This window comes from Balaenoptera borealis (genome assembly GCF_965194805.1).
Source record: "Balaenoptera borealis genome assembly, chromosome: 20".
Lineage (NCBI taxonomy): Eukaryota > Metazoa > Chordata > Mammalia > Artiodactyla > Balaenopteridae > Balaenoptera > Balaenoptera borealis.
In genome coordinates, this window is record NC_138879.1 from 51,340,383 (window position 1) to 51,363,952 (window position 23,570).

General features: G+C 45.7%; 1 protein-coding gene across 2 annotated transcripts; it reads left to right on the plus strand.

The window, feature by feature from the left end:
• Positions 1-229: 229 nt before the first annotated feature.
• SCIMP (SLP adaptor and CSK interacting membrane protein) lies at positions 230-23,356 on the plus strand. Of its 2 annotated transcripts, XM_082372524.1 has the most exons (6): positions 230-3,578; positions 12,716-12,839; positions 14,833-14,896; positions 17,487-17,560; positions 19,376-19,564; positions 20,417-23,356. In XM_082372524.1, exons 2-5 carry the CDS (start codon positions 12,722-12,724, stop codon positions 19,549-19,551), a joined length of 432 nt encoding a protein of 143 aa, XP_082228650.1. In that variant the 5' UTR covers positions 230-3,578; positions 12,716-12,721; the 3' UTR covers positions 19,552-19,564; positions 20,417-23,356. The 2 variants fall into 2 exon arrangements, with proteins under 2 accessions (XP_082228650.1, XP_082228651.1); XM_082372525.1 differs by lacking the exon at positions 230-3,578 and having other exon boundaries at positions 3,781-12,839.
• Positions 23,357-23,570: the final 214 nt, after the last annotated feature.

Here is a 23,570-nt window from a genome sequence, read left to right on the forward strand (position 1 = left end):
CACTAAACAATCAAAATTCACTCTTCGTGCTTTCTCCCAGCCATCTCCAGCTACATCCTCCAGTAATGTTATAAGATGGAGGGAAGCCCATTTTCAAATGTACTACTAATTTCTTTCCAAAAAATTTTAAAAAAAATCAATGTAGGGACTTCTCTGGTGGCGCAGTGGTTAAGAATCCGCCTGCCAATGCAGGGGACACGGGTTCGAGCCCTGGTCCGGGAAGATCCCACATGCCACGGATCAACTAAGCCCGTGTGCCACAACTACTGAGCCTGAGCTCTAGAGCCCATGCTCCACAACAAGAGAAGCCCCCGTAATGAGAAGCCTGTGCACTGCAACAAACAGTAGCCCCTGCTCTCCGCAATTAGAGAAAGCCCGCGCACAGCAACGAAGACCCAACGCAGCCGAAAATAAATAAATTAAATAAATAAATTTTTTAAAAAATGAAATCAATGTATACTACCACTGGCCCTGTGGGAGGGTCCGTTTCACTATAACTTTGCCAGGATAGGATTTTGCGATCATCTTTCATTTTTTGCTAGCAAATAGATGTAGTTTCTAACTGTGGCCAGGGGAGCAATAAACTATGATGGGTGAATGTGTCAATATTTCAATGTGAAACAGAGTCAAGCCCTATAATGAAATAAACCAGATGACAAGATTAATCTGAGAGCTGGTGTGATAAGCTGTCATACTGAAGGCAGCATGTGCAAAAAAGTATATGTTTGGCTTGCCTTCTCCTTCTTAGTTCTCTAGGCCTTATATTTAGCCTTTCACAGAAATGGAAGGATAGAGAGAGGGAGAAGAGAGGCTGAACTCCTTTTACTACACTGCCCCGCCCTTCCGCAGCCACAGTTGGATTTTAAGTGGCCATCAACTATCCACATGGCCATTTCTGGTGCTGACAACAGTGAGGTGGTCAGGTGGGAACTTGGCCTCACTGAGCCTGGGCAGTGACAGTCTGGGAACAAGAGGCGAATTCGGGCAAGCACTGCTCATGCTGACTTGCAAGTGTAGCCTCAATATTGTCTACAATCTCCCAGACACTTGAGATCTAGGTGGAGAGCAGCTCAAACCCTCATTCCATGCCCTGCGAAGTCCAAAGCCCTCCTACAGATTTCTGTGGGCTCCCCAGGAGGCCTCCACCTTCCCATGGCCAGCCCAGCTCCGAGCCCCTGTGGGTGAGCCTCTGTTCCATACTGCACTGACCCAGGGATGAAACTCAGTCATTACCTCACTCCCCACATCACCAAAACAAAACTGTGCACCAACGCATTGGCAGATGCAGTAGACTTTACGAAAGATTGAATGGGGCCATAGGGGAAGTTTCTAATGCAGCAATGCAAACCACTGCAAACTGACATAATACAGCCCTGTTCTTAAAATGCCATTGGCCCTTTGGCCACTCCATCCCTGATCATCTTCGACCAGATGCTTCTCCCACTTTCCAACCATCCAGCTGGCTCCCCTTCCTCTCCTCCTCCCATTCTCCCCCAGAACTCCAGACCCCCACCCCTGCCCCAATACCCAGAGGAATTCAACAGTCTCCATCCAGTTCCTACCAGCAAACTTCATTCCCTGCCCAGCCAGCTAAGTGCTTGAAAGGCAGCTCATTCTATTTTTTATTTTTATTTTTTGATGATGTATAATTATCAATAAAGTGCCTAGGTCTTAAATGTACCGTTCAGTACATTTGACAATTGCATAACAAGATGTAAACATTTCCATCCCCTTGTGCCCTTTCCAACCAGATCCTTTCTGCCCCCATTGAAACCACTATTCTGATTTCTATCACAATAGTTTAGTCTGTTCTTGAACTTCATACACAGAGACTCATACAGATTGTACTCTTTCAAATGTGGCTTCTTTCACTTACTGTAATGTTGTCAGGATTCATCTATGCTGCTGTGTGTATCAGGAATTCATTTTTTAAAATTTCTGGGTAGCATTTCATTGTATGACTATACCAGCTTATTTATCCATTCTGCTGTTGAATTCCATTCTGTTTTTACACAGTGTTACAATGTTTGAGCTGATACCAGTAAGTATAGTAATGCCCAGATGGTAATCCTAAGAATTTGAGTGTGAGCAGGAGGGTCAAGGGGGGGATTTTCAACTGGGGGGAAAAATTAGAAAGGGGGGGGAAGCTGAAATTAATTTTAATAATACATTTTGCTTAACCCACTATATCCAAAATATTATCAATTCAACATGTAATCGAGATAAATATTTATTAATGAGATTTTTTTAGGAATTTTATTTATTTTTTTATACAGCAGGTTCTTTATTAATAAGATCTGTTATGTTCTTCTTTCTGTACCAAATATTTGAAATCCAGTGTGTATTTCACACTTATAGCACATCCCGGCCTCGACTAGCCATCTAGCCAGTGCTCAGTGGAATGGCCTCACAGGGCCAGTGGCTGCTGTCTTGGACAGTGCAGGCCTCGGTTAGAGGGATTTGTGTCCAAGTCCACGAAGCCCTTAATGGCAGAGAGTGAGGAGCTGGATTCATATTCAGGTCTCCCCGTCTTCCTGCTAAGCTGTTTACAAGTCTGCCTCTTCCCACAGAGACTTCTTCCAACTCCAACTTTCTGAAATTCTAATTCCTCCCCAACACGTGCATTCTACCCACACCTTTTGGGACTCATGGCTATTTCAGATCATTTCTTTTTCATGAGAAAAACTCGAGTTTTTTAATACACAGGGCATGACCATTTTGAAATAAATTGAGGGGTTTACACTCAGGACTTTTCTCATGAAATGGGCTAGTATAGGTGAGAAAATGTTAGTTGGAGTGCATCACGTGTCCTAAAGACATTTTGTGAAACCTGTTTTTGTTTTTGATTTTTTTGGCTGTGTTGGGTCTTCGTTGCTGTGCGCAGGCTTTCTCTAGTTGTGGCGAGCGGGGGCTACTCTTCGCGACAGTGAGCGGGCTTCTCATTGCAGTGGCTTCTCTTGTTGCAGAGCACGGGCTCTAGGCACGCGGGCTTCAGTAGTTGTGGCATGCAGCCTCAGTAGTTGTGGCACGTGGGCTCAGTAGTTGTGGTGCACGGGCTTAGTTGCTCTGCAGCATGTGGGATCTTCCGGGGCCAGGGATTGAACCCATGTCCCCTGCATTGGCAGGTGGATTCATAACCACTGCGCCACCAGGGAAGCCCTGAAATGTGTTTTATTTATGTGAATATATGCGTAGCTGTCGCACTGTAAATTCTACGTCTTAGAGGAACTTGGTTAAAGGGGAAAAAAAAAAAAAAAAAGCAGATTCCTGAATAAACCCAAAGTCTCCAGAATTCCCTGTGACGGACAGTGAATGTAATTTCTGTCACCGAGTCCCCGGAAATGCGTTTTGGGGAAGTGAGAGTCAGAGCTGGGGTGGTGGTTGCTTTTAGACTGCTCTCCTACCCTGACACTACTCAGAATCGAGTGCCTTAGGCTACTGGAGGACTGAGTAAGAAGAAAGAAGCTGCCACTCCACCCTGCAACGTCTGCGTGGCCTCTGCTTCCCAGCCAGCTGCTTGACGCCCACGGCCAAAGGCAGGAGGAGAGCAGCGAGCCTGCCCAAGGTCGCGTGTCCAGGTGAGGTGCTTTAGAAGTAGAACGCCCAGTACTCCAATTTCAGACCCTGGATCCAAACCGCCTACTGCTCTGCATTAGAGGGGAAGTCTGCCAATGGCGGAGGAAAGAGGGGAAAAGGCCGGGGCATCGGTCGTTCAGTCGTATATTCTCAGATACGTATGGTGCGCCTACTGCGCTCCAGGCCATGTCCTAGGCAAGCTCACAGGCCAGTGTGGGAGACAGACAATGAACATCAAATAAGCCAACAGACAGCTGTTACAGTAAGAGTAGGCAGGCTCAGATGGAGGAAAAATGCATTTAGCATATTGATCATAACATGTTGCGGGGAGGCAGGGATGTCTGCCCCTCCCCCAACCCGGAACCCCGCCTGTTGACTCTTCCTAATTCCGAGAGAATGGGAGCTTTCGGTATGAGCTCTCAGCTTCCGGCCTCCACCCCAGTCTGGTTCCCCTGAGCAGCACAGCCCTCTCTCCACCCTTGTTCCCTTTTAAAAGTGGATCCTTCCATCTGGGCCCCTGAAGGTAGCTCCTGCTCTCTCTTCTATCCCTGTATTTCATTTTGTCCTCTTTCCTGACACCTTCACAGTATATAAACACGCTGACTCTCTGTATTTGAAACAAACAAGCTCACTTTCCTCCCTTCTTGAAATTCAGGCTTCCCTCGCCTTCTGGGCTTTCATCAGGCTGACCAGAGCTCCCTTTAAGCTGTTAGCGGAGGAGTGAATGAGATGCAGAGTCTGTCCTGAGGACAGGATGATTGAGGAGAAAGCGGGGGAGAGAGTGCAGGACACTAAGCTCTGGAGCGGGGAGCATCTGTGAAGCAGGGAGGGGCCCGACAAGCAGGGAGGACTATGGCCAGACCACAGGGTCTTCCTGGGTCTTGTTAGTCCTGCGGGAACTTCATTCCTATGTCATTTTCGGTTATGACTATCCTCTAAGGACTCTGGATAGGGTTCTAGGATGCCCCTGCTCCTGCCAGCGCCCTGGAGAAGGAATCCTGAGGCTCCACTGAAGTCATTCACATCCTAGTAAAAATCAGCTCCTCTTCCTCAGTGTCTGCACACCCAGGCAAATGGGAAGTGGGGAGAGGAGGGAGCGTGGAACTTTGCTCTGAAGAGAGTGACTTGATGATGGGATTCCATCATCACTGTGACAAGCAAACAGGAGAGGTCTTTGGGTTCAAGGAGTCTTTTTTTTTTTTAAATTAATTTATTTTATTTTTGGCTGCGTTGGGTCTTCGTTGCTACCTGCGGGCTCTTCTCTGGTTGCGGCGAGCGGGGGCTACTCTTTGTTGTGGTGCACGGGCTTCTCATTGTGGTGGCTTCTCTTGTTGCGGAGCACGGGCTCTAGGCGCGTGGGCTTCAGTAGTTGTGGCATGGGGGCTCAGTAGTTGTGGCTCGCGGGCTATAGAGCTCAGGCTCGGTAGTTGTGGCGCACGGGCTTAGTTGCTCCGCGGCATGTGGGATCTTCCCAGACCAGGGATCGAGCCCGAGTCCCCTACGTTGGCAGGCAGATTCTTAACCACTGCACCACCAGGGAAGCCCAAGGAGTCTTTTTCAGTGCTTTCATTCTACTCAACTGCCGTTGCTACTGCCTATGAATGTCGCAGGGAACAAGCCTCCAGCTTCCTCACCTGCCCCAGCTGGGGGCTCTGCAGGCTGGCTGGATGCAGTGTTCCTCCCCGAGGTCTGAGAGCCAACTGGAGTGCTTGTTAACAATGCTGACTCCCGAGCCCCACAACAGACCTACAAATCAGAACTGGGAGTAGAGTAGGGACATAGGACTCTGGTATCTGCATTTTCATACATTTCCCAAAGCTCTGGCTTGATGGTCACAATTTAGGGCCCTGGGTTCAGCTTCGGATTTTTCCACTTACTAGATCTGCGACCTTAGGCAAGTTAATTGAGCTCTTCTAAGCTTCTATTCTCTTATCTGTAAAATGGGATTATAATTATGACCTGCCTTATAGAGTGGTTGAGCTCATGGTAAAGTAGCACATAATGTATGTTACTTTTCTAAAATGCATTCTCATATTGAGGTTCTTATGATTTGGAACAAGTCACAGCTAAAAGCTGAGGTCTTGCCAATATTGGAATTTCTTGACCGAGGGTTCTGCTTTCAGTTCTGTTACGGTAAAATGGGGGTGATAAGAACACCCCCCAACACTAGGTTATAATAAGGATTAAATGATAACATGAATATCACTGGTTCTCAACATTGGCCTCCCATTAGAATCATCTGGAGAACTTTACTAAAACAAACAAACAAAACCCCAGTGGCCAGACCGCAGGTTGCGAACTTCCGATATTCCTCAAGTTCTTGCCCCAGCTCTGGGGCCACACTGGATCCTACCCTCTTCTGGTCTATACTGTACCATGGGCCCCCACTCTGGCTCACAGGGCCCTGCCTTATCTCTGAGTCCAAGTCCGGCCTTGAGAACCTTCATGTGACCTCAGACTTTTTGTTTTTTGGGCGTGGCCAGAGCTGGTCCAACCCTGAACCATAGGTCAGCAGGTCCCAGGCCATGGGAGGGTGAGGAGCTGAGTCCACAGTACAGGTGAGGTGTCCTGGCTGCTGGGAGGAGGTCAGGGAGCTGCAGGGCCTGACCTCAGTCTTGCCAACTGGGGGAGCATCTGGTGGACACCATAAATGGAGGAAGGAAGAGTAAGAGAACTATGGGAGCTGCTTTTAGTTGTTAGCTATCAAGGGCCTTGGTGTGTCAGACCTCAGGGCAAGAGCTTGAGGAATAGCTGAAGTTCCCAACCTGCGGCCTGGCCACTGGGGTTTTGTTTGTTTGTTTTAGTAAAGTTCTCCAGATGATTCTAATGGGAGGCCAATGCTGAGAACCAGTGATATACATGTTATCACTTAATCCTTATTATAACCTGGTATTGGGGGTGTTCTTATTACCCCCATTTTACAGATAAAAAGAGAGAATTCAGAGATTAAGCAATTTGCTAAAGGCAACACAGCTAGTCTAAGACTAGATTTAACTAGTCTAGTTAACTAGACTAGTCTAAGTCTAGATTGACTAAGCTAAGATTGCAGCTCAGCTCTGTCTGATGCCAAAGTCTGTGCTCTTTTTACTCTGCCAGGCTGACACCAAGCTGATAAATGTTTCTTTTCATAAGAGACCCGTGTCTGTCCCCAGCCTTGTGGCAGGTCTCCACTGCTTCTTCACTGGGTCAGCAACATCGAGCACTCTGTGGTGGGCTTCTGGTCAAAGATGGCAGAATTATCACTGACTTTTTTTCCTTCTGGAGACATCAATAGAAGGCAAAAAAAATGAAATTTTAAAATGTGTAAACCCATGGAACAACTTTAACTAGAATCTTATTGCCGTGTGAGCATGAAGCAGTTCGTGTGGTGCCCCACTCACCCCAAGATGTCCACGTCCCAATTCCTGCAACCTGTGAATATGTCAGATTACATGGCAAAGGGGAACTAAGGTTGTAGGTGCAATTGAGGTTGCTAATCAGCTGACCTGGAGATGGGGTGATGATCCTGGATTATCCAGGTGAGCCTAATGTAATCACAAGAGTTCTTGTAAGTGGGAGAGGGAGGCAAGAGGAGGTCACATGTGGCCAGGGAAGAACTGTCAGAGAGATGCAACATTGCTGGCTTTGAATATGGAGGAAGGGGCCATGAGCCAAGGAACACAAGTGGCCTCCAGAAGCTGAAAAGAGCAAGGAAATGGCTTCTCTAGTGGAGCCTCCAGAAGGGACCCAACCCAGCCCATAGTTTGATTTTAGCCCAGTGGCATCATGCTGGCCTTCTGTCCTTCAGAACTATAAGATAATACTCTTGTGTTGTTTTAAGCCACTGCATCTGTGGTAATTTGTTGGAGCAGCCATAGCAAACAAGTACACTTTGTTTCTAATGACCGCTGCTGCCTGGGCTCCCGCCTCCCCCAGTGACATTTCAGTCCAATTCCGAAACTTTTAAGTTACTTTTGATTACTAAGCAGATTCATTTCAGTTTTAAAAATTTAGTCATGCTCATTTAAAAACTTCCGTCTTGGGACTTCCCGATGGTCCAGAGGTTAAGACTCCACGCTCCCAATGCAGGGGGCCCAGGTTCGATCCCCGGTCAGGGAACTAGATCCCACATGCTGCAGCTAAGTGCCCATGTGCCACAACTAAGACCCGGTGCAGCCAAATAAATAAAAATGAAAACTTCCTTCTTATCTTTGACTCAAAGCTCCACCCCTTTGCCCAATGAGGGGAGTAAAGAGAGGAGTGAGGGCTGTCTCAGCTCCTTAACTTCCCTGCATTTACTTCCCTGGTATGAGATTGAGGAGGAAAGACAGGGACAGACAGTTTTCCCCAGGAAGTCTCCCCTCACTGGGCCATTGCTGCTGATCAAGTTTGTGCTGTTGGGTGGAGACTCAACCCCTGGCCCTTGAGAGGTCCCTTGAGGTCCCTTGAGAGACTCAGCTGCATCTTTGGGCTGGCTGCCAGCATCCTCTCATGCAAACACCTCTTTGCCCCACACTTCAGTAGCTCTCAGGAGGTCTGCGCCCCACAACCTTATCTACTCCAGGCCTGGCAACACAGGTGGGATTCAGCTTCCATACCTTTCCAGGACCTGAACTTGACCATGCAGCCGTGACACACTCCCCACTGGCTGTACTCCCTGCCATCTCTCCCCAGAGCTCCTGTCCCCTCTCTGGGGACACCCTGGCTATTAAACTAGCCTGGTAGTCCAGAGAACATCTAACTGGGAATGGGATGTGGTTCTCGTGGGCCCCCTCTCTCAGCTGCATTCTTCCAAGAAGACAAGCTCTTCTTGGTTCTGTTGAAAAGGCCTCTGTCAGCAGTCCATGGGGAAGAGTGCTATTTCTCTGATCTTAGATTGTGGGGAACTTGGGACTTTCATTCTCAGCTGTGGGCCCTGATCATTCATTCTAGGGAACCCCTTGGGCCCTCACACCACCATATCACTACCACATCAGTGCTCCTTTCAAAGTAAGGTATCTTGACCCCCATTTGGCCTTTCCTTGATGATTTGGAGGCATCATGACTAACATCAACAGAGGAAGGCCCTGTGACACAGAGAGAAAGCGTTCCGCCCTCCCTCCTACCTGGGGCAGGTCATTTCACCTCTGTCTCAGGCCCCTGTCTAGAAAAGGCTATGGTGGTGAGCATGAAATGAGGTGAGCAATGAGAAAGCTCTTGCAGAATGCTTGGCGCACCGAACACATGCGAAACACCTGATGGCAATTCAAATCCATTCGATTTGTAAGAAAAAAACTGCAGAATGCTTACCATTCTGCATAGTTCTGAAAAGTGACCCATAGTTTCACTTTTTGACATCATCCTACTTCCTCTTTCTTCCCCAAGAATCTGATGAGAATAAAATTTCTTTGAACTTGAAATCTGAACAATGGGAAGCTATGCTATATGGTTAACTGGCCCTTTTTTCAATGTTATCAAAGTAAATGCAAAAGTTAAAAAATCAAGGAATTCAGAGGGTTTACAGTGAAAAGTCACAGCTGCCTGGTCCCCCACTTCCCTCCTCCTGTCCAGTCATACTCTTCAGATGCACAGCTTTTAACTCTATGTCTGGTATGTGTTTCTATAGCTCTAAAGAGTATGTTTATGTTTCTTGTTGGAGAAATCCTTCAAGAGTAAAAGAAAAAGACGAAGAGATAGAAAATATGAGGGGAAAATTAGACTAAGAACCAGGAGACATTTAAATAAGAGAAAAGAGAATGAGTGTCCATCAACAGATGAATGGATAAAGAAGATGTGGTACATATACACAATGGAATATTACTCAGCCATAAAAATGAATGAAATATCACCATTTGCAGCAACATGAATGGACCTAGAGATTATCATACTAAGTGAAGGAAGTCATACAGAGAAAGACAAATATTATGTGATATCACTTATATGTGGAATCTAAAAAAATAATACAAATGAACTTATTTACAAAACAGAAACAAACTCACAGACATAGAAAACAAACTTATGGCTACCAAAGGGGAAGGAGGAGAGGGATAAATTAGAAGTATGGGATTAACAGATACATACTACTAAATATGAAGTAGATAAACAGCAAGGATTTACTGTATAGCACAGGGAACTATATTCAACATCTTGTAATAGCCTATAATGGAAAAGAATCTGAAAAAGAATATTTTATATATATATGTATATATATAAAACTGAATCACTTTGCTGTATACCTGAAACTAACAAAGTATTGTAAGTCAACTATAGTTCAATAAAAATAAATAAATAAGATAATGAGAAAATGGAGGGAAGAAATTTCTGTCCATCTGTCTATCTATCCATCCATCCATCCATCCATTCATCCATCATTCCATGTATCTATGTATCTATTTATCTAACTGGTTCCCTAGAGCTAAAGAAGGTAAGATTCCAATTTAGGTTTGTAGAACAAAGAGGCTGCCTTCTGATATGTGGCATCTTCTTAAGTCCAGTGCCCTTTAACCGCACTGGGCTCTGCACAACCAAATTTCACAGGCCCCCTGCTGAGAGCCAAGTTTCCATTCTCCACGGTCTTCCTTTTTCCCTTTGGTCTTCTTCCTCTCTTGCTTTCTTTTGTGCACCCTGAGAAGGTGATCTACAAGAAAACATCTGCTGAGTGCATGCTTTGTGGGGGTGATATCCCCGGTAGATGACACTTCACTCCCTTAAGAGTGAATCCCCAGCACATCTACCAACATCAATAAATGACAAAAACATAATGTTGAACAAAAAAGTAAGCTGCAGAATCACGTTTATAGAAGAGTACTAGTTACACGTGATTGGTTTACCACATATAACTTTCTGAATAGCCAAAGAACATTATATTGATCAAGCCAAACCTTCACAAAAGAAATGATGTTTGCAACTAAAACTCCAAATCGTTATATAACAACTTAATAAATGAAGACACTATGCCAGGAATACAAACACATGTTTAAATAGTAAGCCAAGTCATTAGGTCTTTGTAGTAATAATGGCTTTAGCAGCAGCCTAATTTGGCCCCTGTTCCTTGGCCCCCTGCTTGGGTCCCCACTGATGTTGTTAATAATAGCTCAAAAGCATGAATCAGAAATGGCAGTACATGAACATGCATGGGTGAGTTTCCATTGGCTAAATGGTGACACAGGAAGGTGATTCTCATTTAACCAGAACATGTCTGGATATCTCCCAGGCCTCAAGAATCTTTTTTTTTTTTTTTTGTCTGTGTTGGGTCTTCGTTGCTATGCACAGGCTTTCTCGAGTTGCGGCGAGTGGGGGCTGCTCTTTGTTGTGGTGCGCGGGCTTCTCATTGCAGTGGCTTCTCTTGGTGCAGAGCACGGCTTCTAGGTGCCCGGGCTTCAGTAGTTGTGGCTCGCGGGCTCCAGAGTGCAGGCTCAGTAGTTGTGGCTCATGGGCTTAGTTGCTCCACGGCATGTGGGATACTCCCGGGCCAGGGCTCGAACCCATGTCCCCTGCATTGGCAGGTGGATTCTTAACCACTGCACTACCAGGGAAGCCCGAAGAATCATTTTTATTTTAACATCCAAATGAACTAGTAAAGTGTCCATTCCACAGATGAGGGGAGCCCAGCCCCTCCCCAAGATCTCCCTGAATTCCTGGAGTTTACTCCTACGAGTCCATCCTGCAGCCTGCTCCCCACCGTCACTTGGAGCCTGGCAGCTGCTGTTCTACTTGCCTGTGTGTCATCCCTGGCTTGAAAAACCACTGCACACATGTCATTTCTCCCCAGGTTCTGTTCATACAAGCTTCTGTTGTCTAATTTTATTGAAGATTTGATGGGAAAAGACAATCACAGCACAGCATTTTACAGGCAACAATTGAAGACTGAATATTAGATGTAACTTTCCTACAAACGCATTGGTCATTTTCCACCAAGGGGACTTTCTACTGATGCTCCAACTTTCTGCTCTCTTCTTTTTTTTTTTCCCTAGCTTTACTGAGATGTAATTGACACATAACATTGCATAACTTAAAGGTGTACTACCTGTTGATTTGATACACTTACATACTGTATAATGATTACCCCCATAGTGTTAGCTAACACCTCCAATTGACACATAACATTGCATAACTTGAAGGTGTACTACCTGTTGATTTGATACACTTACATATTGTATAATGATTACCCCCATAGTGTTATAGCTAACACCTCCATCACGTCACACAATTACTCTTTCTTTCTTGTGGGGAGAACATTTAAGACCTACTCTCTTCGTGACCTCTCCCTCTGCTTTGACCCTCTTCCCAGACTCTCCTCCTCTCTAGTCAGCCAGGCTTTAGCCCCCAAGTTCCTGTTACTAATTCAGTTTGCTTTGCATCTTTACCTTCTCCCTCTGACCGTGCCTCACTCAGAGACCCAGCAAGATATTTTTCTAACCCCCACCTCAAAAAACAAAAAAGTTCTCAAAATTCTATCTCGCCTTTTATGAATTAAGTCTATGTTGCCCCTTTGATATAAAAACAACTGCAGAGGGGCTTCCCTGGTGGCGCGGTGGTTGAGAGTCTGCCTGCCGGTGCAGGGGACACGGGTTCAAGCCCTAGTCTGGGAAGATCCCACATGCCACGGAGCAACTAGGCCCGTGAGCCACAACTACTGAGCCTGCGCGTCTGGAGCCTGTGCTCCGCAACAAGAGAGGCCGCAATTGTGAGAGGCCCACGCACCGCAATGAAGAGTGGCCCCCACTTGCCGCAACTGGAGAAAGCCCTCGCACAGAAACAAAGAACCAACACAGCCATAAATTAATTAATTAATTAATTAAAAAAACAACTGCAGAGAGTTATTGCTTTAAATGGCATTTTCCCTTCCTGCTGCATGTTTAACAGTATAAGAAAGAACAGTGAATATGTCTACAGTTTCTAGAGTAACTAATAAGTACATGTCTTACCTCTAATCTTCGTAAATTCCCTGTGAGGTAGTAGACAGTATCATTCCCATATTGCAGATGAGGACACTGAGGCTTGGAGAAGGTTAAGTCACTTGCCTGAGGTCTCCCAGCTGCTAATCAGCAGGGTTTGACTGTGAACCAGTGCCTGCCTGGTCCCTAAGCAGATGCAGCTGCACAACATGGTAGATAACTGCCCCCACCGCCCCAGGAAGCCTTTCACTCATGCCTCATTCCTCTCTCTCCATTCTTCTCAGGATCCCATGGCAATGGATTGGTGGAGGGACAATTTCTGGATCATCTTGGCTGTGGCCATCATCTTTGTCTCCGTGGGCCTGAGCATCTTCTTGTTCTGTGTCTGTAGGCATCTGTTTAGACAAGGTAATGACCATCTCATTTGGGCAGGTGGAGGTAGGGGAGGGGAGAGGTGGTTATCAGTGTATTAGGGTTTCTTTAGGGCAAAAGATTAGTTCTGGGCCTGTATAGGCTGAACTCTGGATTTAGCATCATGCATTCTGGGTTTGAGTCCTAGCCCTGCCACTAATCTGTGTCTCTGGGCCTCAGTTTCCCCCTCTGCATAGTGAAGGGAGGGAGGTTACCTAATCTCCAAGAACTCTTCCAGCTCCAATGGTTTGGGTGAAAGCAGAATCTGTTTCAGGGCACACTGTGCACTAATGCTATCTCTCTTCAGTGTGGTTGCCAATCACAGCATCCTACCTCTGGAGCTTGAAAGAGAGTACAAGTCCATGGAATGTCAAAAGCTGTCTTGATTCCAAACACGTCAAGTTGTATGCATGTTGTATACATGAAATACGTACAGCTTTTTGTATGGCAATCATTCCCCAATAAAGTGGTCTAAAAAAATGTCTTGAGGCATGAAAAATGGATTCATTCCATGATCAACAAGTTTGACCACTATGATTGCCTACTCTAAGACCATACTCTGAATTTTCTGGTATTACATCTGCCTCAGATAGAGGTTCTTAGCATTCTCAGACATAAATAAGCAGCTTCCTGGAGGATAAATGTAACTTTAGATGATCTACAAGTGGGTTTCTACTTTACCATTCATCTCCAGAAACATGAAACCCTTGATTCAATGGTGTGTTTTCTTGAGATCCTATCCCTTTACATAATGACCTAGGCCTGGAGTACACCTGGGGATGGTAAATACACTGAGAGGTACAGCCATCTTGCCCTGGGGTAACCTGGGCAGGCATCCCTCCATGATCAAGGCACTGTCCTCCCATTGCATCTGGACACAGCCTCAGAATCCTGCTGAACCAGTGCTGAAAGGTCAGGGCTGTTCAAGAAGTGAAAACTTTTGTCATTCTTCTCAATCTCTTTTTAGAGATAAGAAAATTAAGGTTCAGAGACAGGCAGATCCTTGGTTGAGGTCTCCTAGGAATTGGTAGCAGAGTTGGAACCAGAACGCAGGTTCACTGGGCTGCCTGTTCAATGTTCTTTCCCCTCCACCCCTTGATGGTAATTAGTCTTTTTTAATACAAAAGGTGTATTCTAGCCCCTAGTGTTCTCTATACATTTTTAAAACATTTCATTTTTAGATATGGACAAAAATATGATCCTGAACAAAATCTTTACCTATTCTCTTTTAACTTGACCCACTCCTATTAACAAGCAGGTTATAATTAATAATAACTTACATGTCCAGCATATCACAGTTTACAAACTGCTTTTCCCATTCTTTATCTCATTTCCTCCCAACCATACTTTTGGCTATTCACTCGACCAGCATTTCTGAATGCCAGCTACGTGCTAGGTAGATATAGTACTAGGCAATGAGGAAACAGGCACAGCCTACATTGGATAGTGCCTAGGCTCTGTGGTCAGACGGCCTGGGTAAAACTCTGGCTCTAGGACTTCCCTGGTGGTCCAGTGGTTAAGAATCCACCTGCCAATGCAGGGGACACGGGTTTGATCCCTGCTCCGGGAAGATCCCACATGCCGTGGGCAACTAAGCCCACGAGCCACAACTACTGAGCCCGCATGCTGCAACTACTGAAGCCTGCGCACCTAGAGCCTGTGCTCCGCAAAAAGAGAAGCCACCATGAGGAGAAGCCCACGCACCACAACAAAGAGTAGCTCCCCCTTGTCGCAACTAGAGAAAGCCCGCATGCAGCAACGAAGACCCAGCGCAGCCAAAATAAAATAAAATAAAACAAAATGTAACTACATCTATAAAAAAAAATTCTGGCTCTATCACTTGTGAGCTCTGTGTCCCTAAGTCTGTTTCCTCTGGATGGTTCTTCTCCCACATGTCCTGAACCTGCCGGGTCTCTGATCTCTTCTAAACTCTAAAAATCACAAATTTTGATAATTCTTCCTAAATGAATACGCTTATTTGTTTCCTTAGGCAAGAAATGGGAAATTACCAAGCCCTTGAAACAAAAGCAGAGAGATGAAGAAACAATGTATGAGTAAGTGGGGGGGAACACTTCTGCTTTTTAATTTCAAGAACCACCTGTTCACTTCCATTCTTGCGCCCGCGCTAAGAATGTGTGCCTTAAATTCCAGGGAAATATCGTGTCTGCCAACTCTCCCCACTGTAAGGGGAGAGACCTCAGGGCTTTGGGGGTGCAGGGCACCACCTGGCTCTCTCTGCTCTCCAAGTCCTCCCAAGTCTCGTCTAGTTTGATAGAGGTCACGGGTCGGGCGCTGTGTTCTGGGCCCACCACTCAGGGTTAGGTTTACCCTTCTTTTCTTTAGCTGGATTACAAGTAGAGTCTTCTAAAAGCTATTGTGCTGAATAAAAATATGCCATTCGCGTTACTTTTGTATTTTCTGATATCTTTGAGGCTTTGTGATTGCTATCTCTGTCGGGGGTCCCCAAGACCACATTTAGGCTGGATTATTTGCTAGAAGGACTCACAGGACCCAGAAAAGGTTATATAGGTTATCACAGCGAAAGGATACTGATTAAACTCAGCAAAGGAAAAGGCACATAAGGTGGAGTCCAGGGCAGTTGTCCTCTTCCAGGGGAATCACACAGACCGCACTTAATTCTCCCAACACTGATGTGTGACAGCATGTGTGAAGCATTGCCAACCAGAGAAGCTCACCCAAACCTTGGTTTCTAGGGTTTTTATCAGGGCAAGTCACAAAGGCAAGGAGCGCCTGCATGACCTACTTTAGGTAATTCAGTCTCCTGTGGCCAAACTGATACAGAAAGACCCAGGGCCCCTGGCAAACACAGTAGGCATTCACCATCAGTCACATTGTTAGCATAAACTATCTGGCTAGCCCAAGGCCCCTTAATACAAAGACACTCTTATCAAGCAGGATATTCCAAGGGTTTAGAGATTATCTCCCAGAAGCTGGTCCAGGGCCAGTCCTTTCTTTAAAACGTATGCACAGGGAATTCCATGGCGGTCCAGTGGTTGGGACTCTGCGCTTTCACTGCCGAGGGCCTGGATTCAATCTCTGGTCAGGGAACTAAGATCCTGCAAGCCACATGGTGTGGCCAAAAAAATTTTTAAGTAAAAATTAAAATAAATAAATAATGTTTCTTAAAAATACAAATAAATTAAAAAACAAAAATATAAAGTCATTCTAAAGTGACTTTCGTTGGGGCTCAAGGGATTCAGCAAATAACAGATCTCTTCCCCACCAATTCTGATCCCCTTGAGGAGTCAGACAAATGTATCCTGCAGTTAGGTAACCAAAATATTGCCTTTATTGAGGATAAAACCAGCATTGCAGAATGTGGCTCTTCTCCATGGCCAAGTTTGCTTCCTAATTCAAAACCAGGCAAACTTTCCTGCATGGTACATAGGCAGCCCTGGACAGCCTCAGGTCTCCCCTACAGGGCAGGGCCCTTTCTCTGAACAGCGAAGACTCAAGCAGAACATATGCTTTAGGCATTCAGGCCGGCTCTGGAGGAGAAAGTGAGAGAAGCTAGATTTTTCCCCAAGTCAGGTAAATGTCCCTCCTCTCCCGGGAAGAGCCATGGAGGGGTGGAGTGAGGTCACTGATGGCGCTCTAGCCACATGTCCCCTTCTCCACTCACCCCAGAAACGCTTCTGCATTCCAGGGGACTTAAGCACATGCAGGAGGCCAAAACTCAGCTCAGAAGAATCTAGTACCAGTTTGGAAATCAGAGTACACAGAGGGGATGGGGTGTCTGGGTAAGGAAGCTTTCTTGGAGTCTATCTTTTTATTAAAACTTCTTACTGAAGTATAATATAAACAGAAAAGTACACATGGTAAGAGTACAACTCAATGAATTTCCACAAACTGAACAGAGCTGGTAGGTGACACCCAGATCAAGAAACAAAATTACCAGCTCCTCAGCCCCATATATTCCCTTTCAGCCATTAAACCCCAAGGATAACCACTACCTGAAATAGTATAGGCTCGTTTTTCCTTGTTTTTTATGCTTCATATACATGGAATTAGACAGTATGTGTTATTGGTGTTTAGCTTCTTCTGCTCAGCCTTTTTTTGTGAGATTCATTGTGTGTGGTCATAGATTGTTCATTCTTATTGCCATAGAGTATTCCACTGTGGGAGTGAACCATGATGAATTTATCCATTCTACTGCTGATGGGCATTTGGGTAGCGTCCAGTTTGGGGCTGTTATGAACGACGCTGCTATGAACGTTCTATAACGTATCTTTTGGTGATCAGCAGGATATATACCCAGTGTTGCTGTCACATGGTATGTGTACATTTAGCGTTAGGAGTACATCTGTTTTTCAAATCAAAATACACCTGGTGCTTACCTCCCCCTTCTAATCCAGCTCAGATGAACACAGGAAGATGAGCTCTAAGTTATAGTGCTTCAACTCCCTTCCCTCAAATCTAGCTGGTCCCTGGGCTAAAGGAAATGGTTTCTTTAGAGTGCCAGTTACAAATGGGATACAAGACCTAGAAAGGGAAGGAAATGCTTCCAGTTTTCAGGGATCAAGATTTGAATGTTCAACTCTATCCACTTTCCTTGATGTTTTCTTTTAAATCAGTAGGCGTGATCAAAACCAAACACTGACTCCTCTTCTTCCTCTCTTCCAGGAATGTTACCAATCATCTCTCAGTTCCATTACCCCCTCTGCCACCCAGGGGTGTGCTTTCTCCAGAAGTTGCCTGTGAGTGTATTTTGTTGATAACAGTCTCATTCAGGGTAGAATAATAAATTTATCTTGGTGTTTAGTCAGCTTGGGCTGCCCATAAAACAATAACATGGACAATGTGGCTTAAACAACAGTAATTTTCTCACAGTTCTGGAGGCTAGAAGTCCAAGATCAAGGTGCCAGCCAATCTGGTTTCTGGTGAGGACTCTTCCAGGCTTGCAGATGGCTGCCTTCTCCCTGTGTCCTCACATGGAGGGGAGAGAGCTCTCTGGTGTCTCTTCTTATAAGGACACTAATACTATTGGATCAGGGCCACACCCTTATGACCTTATTTAACCTTAATTACTTCCTTAGAGGCCCCATCTCTAAATACAACCACACTGGTGGTTAGAGCTTCACCATATGAATTTTGTGGGGACACACACATTCAGTCTATAACACTGGAATTTGCAGATGGCAGCAACCTGTTTTAAAGAGATGAACTAAGTTTTAAGGGGGTAGAATAAGTACCAATGCTTCCAATATTCAATGTGTGAATTCATATTCAAATTCCAGCTTGCAGCATGGGTATAAAGGAACACTGGGTCTCTCAGACATCCTATCAGAAAAAATCTGCCTGGTTCCCTTGACTGGAGTGTTCTTCCTTAAGCTGTATACAGAGCTGGCTTTACCGCACCTTTCAGGTGTCAGTTCAAATGTCACCACCTCAGAGAGGCCATTCCTGACCATCCTATATAAAGAAATCCTGCTAATTTTCCTTATGAGGCTTATGGCAATAATCCTAAATGGGCTTATTTAGTTATCCTTCATTTGTTCATTATCTATCTCCTCCATTATAATATAAACTCTAGGAAATAGGTGACTTTCTTGTCTTGTTCACCACTGTTTACCCACCACTAAGAACAGTGCCTGGAGCTTAGTAGGTAATGGATGAAAATGTTTTAACTGAATGGATAAATAATAATATTAGCTAACATTTATTGAGCAGGCACTGTGTGTCAGGTCCCATGCTAGGCACTTTATAGGTACTATCTCATTTAATCCTCTCAACACCTCTATGAGGCAGGTACATTATTATGTCCCTCTGACAGAAGAGGACACTGAGGCACAGAGAAGTTAAGCAACCTACTCATGGCCACACAGCTAGTGACTGCTGGACCCTGAAGATGAACTTGGATCTAACTGCAGATCTAATTTGTGTGAAATGAAATGGTGGTTGTTTTTCAGGTTCTCTTAGGAAAAGATGAGATTGCGGTGAGGCAGTTCCAGGCCCCACCACAGGTGGAGCTGAGCTGTTTCACTATCTTTTTCCTACCACTTTAGTCCATTTGCTATGTACCCATCCTCCACTAATTCCACCTTTTGAAAACACCACTGCCCACCTCCTTCTTAGCAGAGGGATGGTGGACATGAGCAATTATAGATAGTTCTGGAAAGCAGTGTAAGTCACTGTGAGGGACGTGCCCAAAAGGAAATACAGTTTGTATCACTTCCTTATGAGAATTAGTATCTATAAACACAACACTATTCATTTGGCTACTAGCTCTGGTCAGCTTCTTGTCTAAACTTCTGTTTCATGGTTCCTACTGCAGTGCAGTGAGGCAAAGAAACACGCCAGTCAAGATGTCTGACCAATATTTGCCACTTATTCACCTGGGTGAGCCTGAGACTGTGTCATGTCTGGGCTTTAGTTTTCTCTGTAAAATGGGGATCTGGTCCACCAGGAAGTGGGAGGATCACCGAAACCCATGAAAATCATGCAGAGCCACTTGGTCAAAAATATATAAACACACGATAGCTTTGCATTTAATACCTTTTTGTGTATTCTAGCCCCACAGGAAACCCCAAGTTGGCCACCAGCTGCATACTCATCAGTAAATAAAGTTAGAAATAAGAAGACAATGGCCGTCCCAAGCTATATTGAGCCTGAAGATGACTATGATGATGTTGATAACCCTGTACATACGGGAAACCATCATCTTGAAACAACCGTTTCTTCTTTTTGACAAGCAGAAGAGGGTTCGTTCACACAGCTTATTTTAAACAGTCAAGAATGGTCGAACTTCAGTGGGTATCCGGGTCCGAAAGGCAGTGGTAATGGTACAGAGCTCTGTAAGATAAGCACCTCCTGAATTGTAGATGAAGAAGCGTCAGTGATCAGATAATTGCAGCCAGAGGAAAGACGCCCGTGCTCAGCTCTGAGGAGTCAGGCCTTGAGCTTCTGCTGAGCGAGGTTCCAGGCAGGGGACCACTGGGTTCCGCAGTCCCCACCCGAGGAAACGCTCAGTTCCCGGCACTCTTCCCCTGTTTGTGTGGTTCTAAGTGATCTTAAAACTTGGCGTTTGATTGTACAGAGCCTCCCAGGCTCCTATCCTCAGCACAGCCCTCACCAAGCACATGTCTTGCCCCCCCACACCCCATCTCCCACACTGAGCGGCTATGGGTGGTAGTTACAGCTAAGCGCTCTTGTGTGCAAGCCACCCGTCATGCCTTGTGTGTCCTTCAAGGGTAGGGGAGTGTTTTTGTTCTTGTGGACCCTCCCCAAATACACGATCCCAAACCCCAGGGCCTCTCTATGATGTCAGCCAAACTGACCACAGAGACCCAAGTTCCCAGCCAGGGTTTTTCCACTGCTTGCCAGCTGCACCATAACAATCAACAAAGAACAGAAGTCACCTTCCGGACCACAGAACAGAAGTTACCCACAGAGGTGTTCATTTTGTATATTGGGGGAGCTACAGGGAAAGTAGGTTTCCCCAGGAAAAATCATGCGGAACAGGAAAGAAAGGGGTGATTACGTGATTAGATGAGAGTTCAGGGGGCTAAATACCCTCCTCCGATATTTTCATTACTGTTTCCTCCCTTGTGTAGAGTTCAAGGCAAACAGCGTCAAGCCCCTCCCTGCCAGATCCCTGTCCCCAAGCTGGGAGGCAGAAACTCCAATACAATATGCTGCAGCTAATGACATGCCCGGGGAGCTGGGCTGCTGTCCTGTTAAACAAGTGTCCTAAGGGGTCGCCGAGGCCCACGTCAGCTTTGGAGGCCCCTGAACATCATCGGTTCCTTCAGGTTGATCTGCTAGAGCCCGAGGACTTGACACTTTCTAACCAAACTCACAAGATGCTGACTTCTAAGCGACCCCTGGGAAATCCAACTAACAGGCTTGCAGGGAGAGCACCATGAATGGTGGAAAGGTGACCCTTGGACTGAGCTCCTCCTCAAGAGATTGAAAATATGTTCCTGCCATATTTAAGCTTCCGCCCTCAACCACTGCAGGAGCAGTGGGGACGTGTCCTTCCTTCCCGGTTCTCTCTTTCTAGACTCCAAGGAAACTTCCAGCGTCTTATAATACCTCCTTTTAGGCCAGTGGTTCTCTAACTACGGCCTTAGGGAACTCTGGTATTCCGTGAGCCTAAGAGAGGACTCGTTTCTTAAATTACAGAAAAAAAAAGAAAAGAAGGCTAAAGGATAGAAGGGTTTCACATGTATGCTTTTCCCTTATAAATTGTCTGTAAACCATCCACATCTACGCCAAAAGTTAAAAGTAAATACCAGATACGTGTTAATTCCTTCTTGGTTTCTGGCCACCGCCATCACCTGGTTCTCCTCCTGCCTGACTGGCCTGTCTCCGCCTTATTTGTGAGCCTGCCTCCTTCTGAAGCCTCTCTTCAATGCCAGTCTTTCTCAGGGTCCTGTCCCTGTCCCCACCCTCATCTCGCTCCACACATTCATGAGTGACCTCACCTACACCCAGGGGCTCAGTTCCCCCTCTATTATGAAGACTTCCAATCGCAGACTCCAGCTGCGCTCTCTCCTCAGTTCCAGACCAAGTCGCCCCCAGGACATCTCCAGATGCCTCTCCCATAGGCCCCTCACAGTCAACATACGTTGAAAAGAACTGATTACCTATCCCCACTTCCAAACTTCTGGTGCTCTTCTATCTTCTTCATTGCTGAAGTCAGAAACTAGCATATGTCTGGAGTCCTTCTCCAGGGTTCCCCACTTTCTGTTGATTGTGCCTCTCAAGTAGCTCTCTGATCAGTCCATGTTCTCCTTGGATGTTCCTAGGTCATTGCCAGCACTTGCCAATGGAACTTCAACAGCCTCCCAATTGGTCTCCTGCCCCTGGCATCTCATCCTCCAATCCCCTTTCTACATGGCAGCCAGTGACTTTCTTAAATGAACATCTGACCACTTCATTCCCCTGCTTAAATCTCTTCTTTACCCATTATCATCAGAAAAAGCCCAAACTCCTTAACTCTTGGGTTACAAGATTTGTCAGGCTCTGGTCACTGGTTATCTCCTGCCAACGCTCTCCTTTCCCACCACCTTGCGGCTGCACTCCACCAGCTTTTTGCTCCATCCACTTCAAATGACTTTATCCGTGGCCTCTCTTGCCCCTGTGACTATGCACAGTACTGTCCCTTTGGTCTGGAACATTCTTCCCCACCTTACGATCCTTCCCATCTCTGCTTAGATCCTTACCTCACCACCCCGAATTTGGGTTTAGTGCCCTCTTAGAGGCTCCCCTCTCATAGCATTAGCTGTAGCTACCTGTTTACCTGTCTTTTCTCTCCACCAGACTGAAAGCAACATGAGGACAGGGACTGTGTCTCTCTCTTCCCCACTGTTTCTCTGTTCCTAGCACAGTGCCCAGGAACATTGTAGACGCTCAGTAAATATGCTGAATGATGATCAACTGAAGGAATGAATGAATGAATGAACTCCTCTGGGATCCCACTGCTCCCCCTGTACTTGGCCCTAAAGAAACACTTCTAGCTCTGCATTATAATTGCCTAGTTACTTTTCCATCCTCCTTCCTAATCTGGGGGTTCTTTGGGGTGAAAGCTATCTGGCTCACTGCTATATTCCCAGTGTCCATCTCAAACCCTGGTACATAGTAGGCACTTAATAAATACTTATTGAATGTTTATCATTAATGGAAAACCTACCAATTTGACAAAAACAAATTATTTTTCTCTGGGTGTGTGTAACTTGGTTGAGATTTTATACAGGGCACCTGTAATAAAACCATGTTTTCTGCCAACAGAGTTGTTTCCAGTTTGGATGATATAATTAGCTATATCAGGATTTCACAGGATCTTTCTTTTTTAATATTTATTTAGTTATTTATTTGGTTGCACCAGGTCTTAGTTGCATCACACGGGCTCCTTAGTTGCGGCTCCAGGGCTCCTTATTTGTGGCTCGCCGGCTCCTTCGTTGTGGCATGTTCTTAGTTGCGGCATGCATGTGGGATCTAGTTCCCTGACTAGGGATCGAACACGTTTTTTTTTTTTTAAATAAATTTATTTATTTTTATTTTTGGCCACGTTGGGTCTTCGTTGCTGTGCGTGGGCTTTCTCTAGTTGCGGCGAGCAGGAGCTACTCTTCATTGCGGTGCACAGGCTTCTAATTGTGGTGGCTTCTCTTGCTTCGGAGCACGGGCTCTAGGCGCGTGGGCTTCAGTAGTTGTGGCACACGGGCTCAGTAGTTGTGGCTCGCGGGCTCTAGAGCGTAGGCTCGGTAGTTGCAGCGCACGGGCTTAGTTGCTCCGTGGCATGTGGGATCTTCCCGACCCAGGGCTCGAACCCATGTCCCCTGCATTGGCAGGCGGATTCTTAACCACTGCGCTACCAGGGAAGACCCTGCCCAGGAGTGTTGGCTTTTGTTTAATGCCTCGCCATAATTATTAATAGCACCCCATTTCACTCTCAAAAGTGTCCTGGCTTGGATGATAAATTATACGTTCACTCTACTTAATCATGATCAGGTCAGTGTCTGCCCTCAACAGAGTGAGTGTTAAAAAGATATCTTTCAAATGAATGCATGAATGTGCAACCCTCCCTGGGTCTCATTTTCTTCTATCAGAAAAATAGCTGAATTAGATGATTTCTAAGTTCTTTACTGCTTGCAGTCATTCAAATAAAGTCAGTAATCCAAAAGGCTAAAACCAGCAGATTTAGTTTATCTTCCCCTCGAAAGGACACGCCATATAGAATTACACCTTCAAACATATTCACACCTG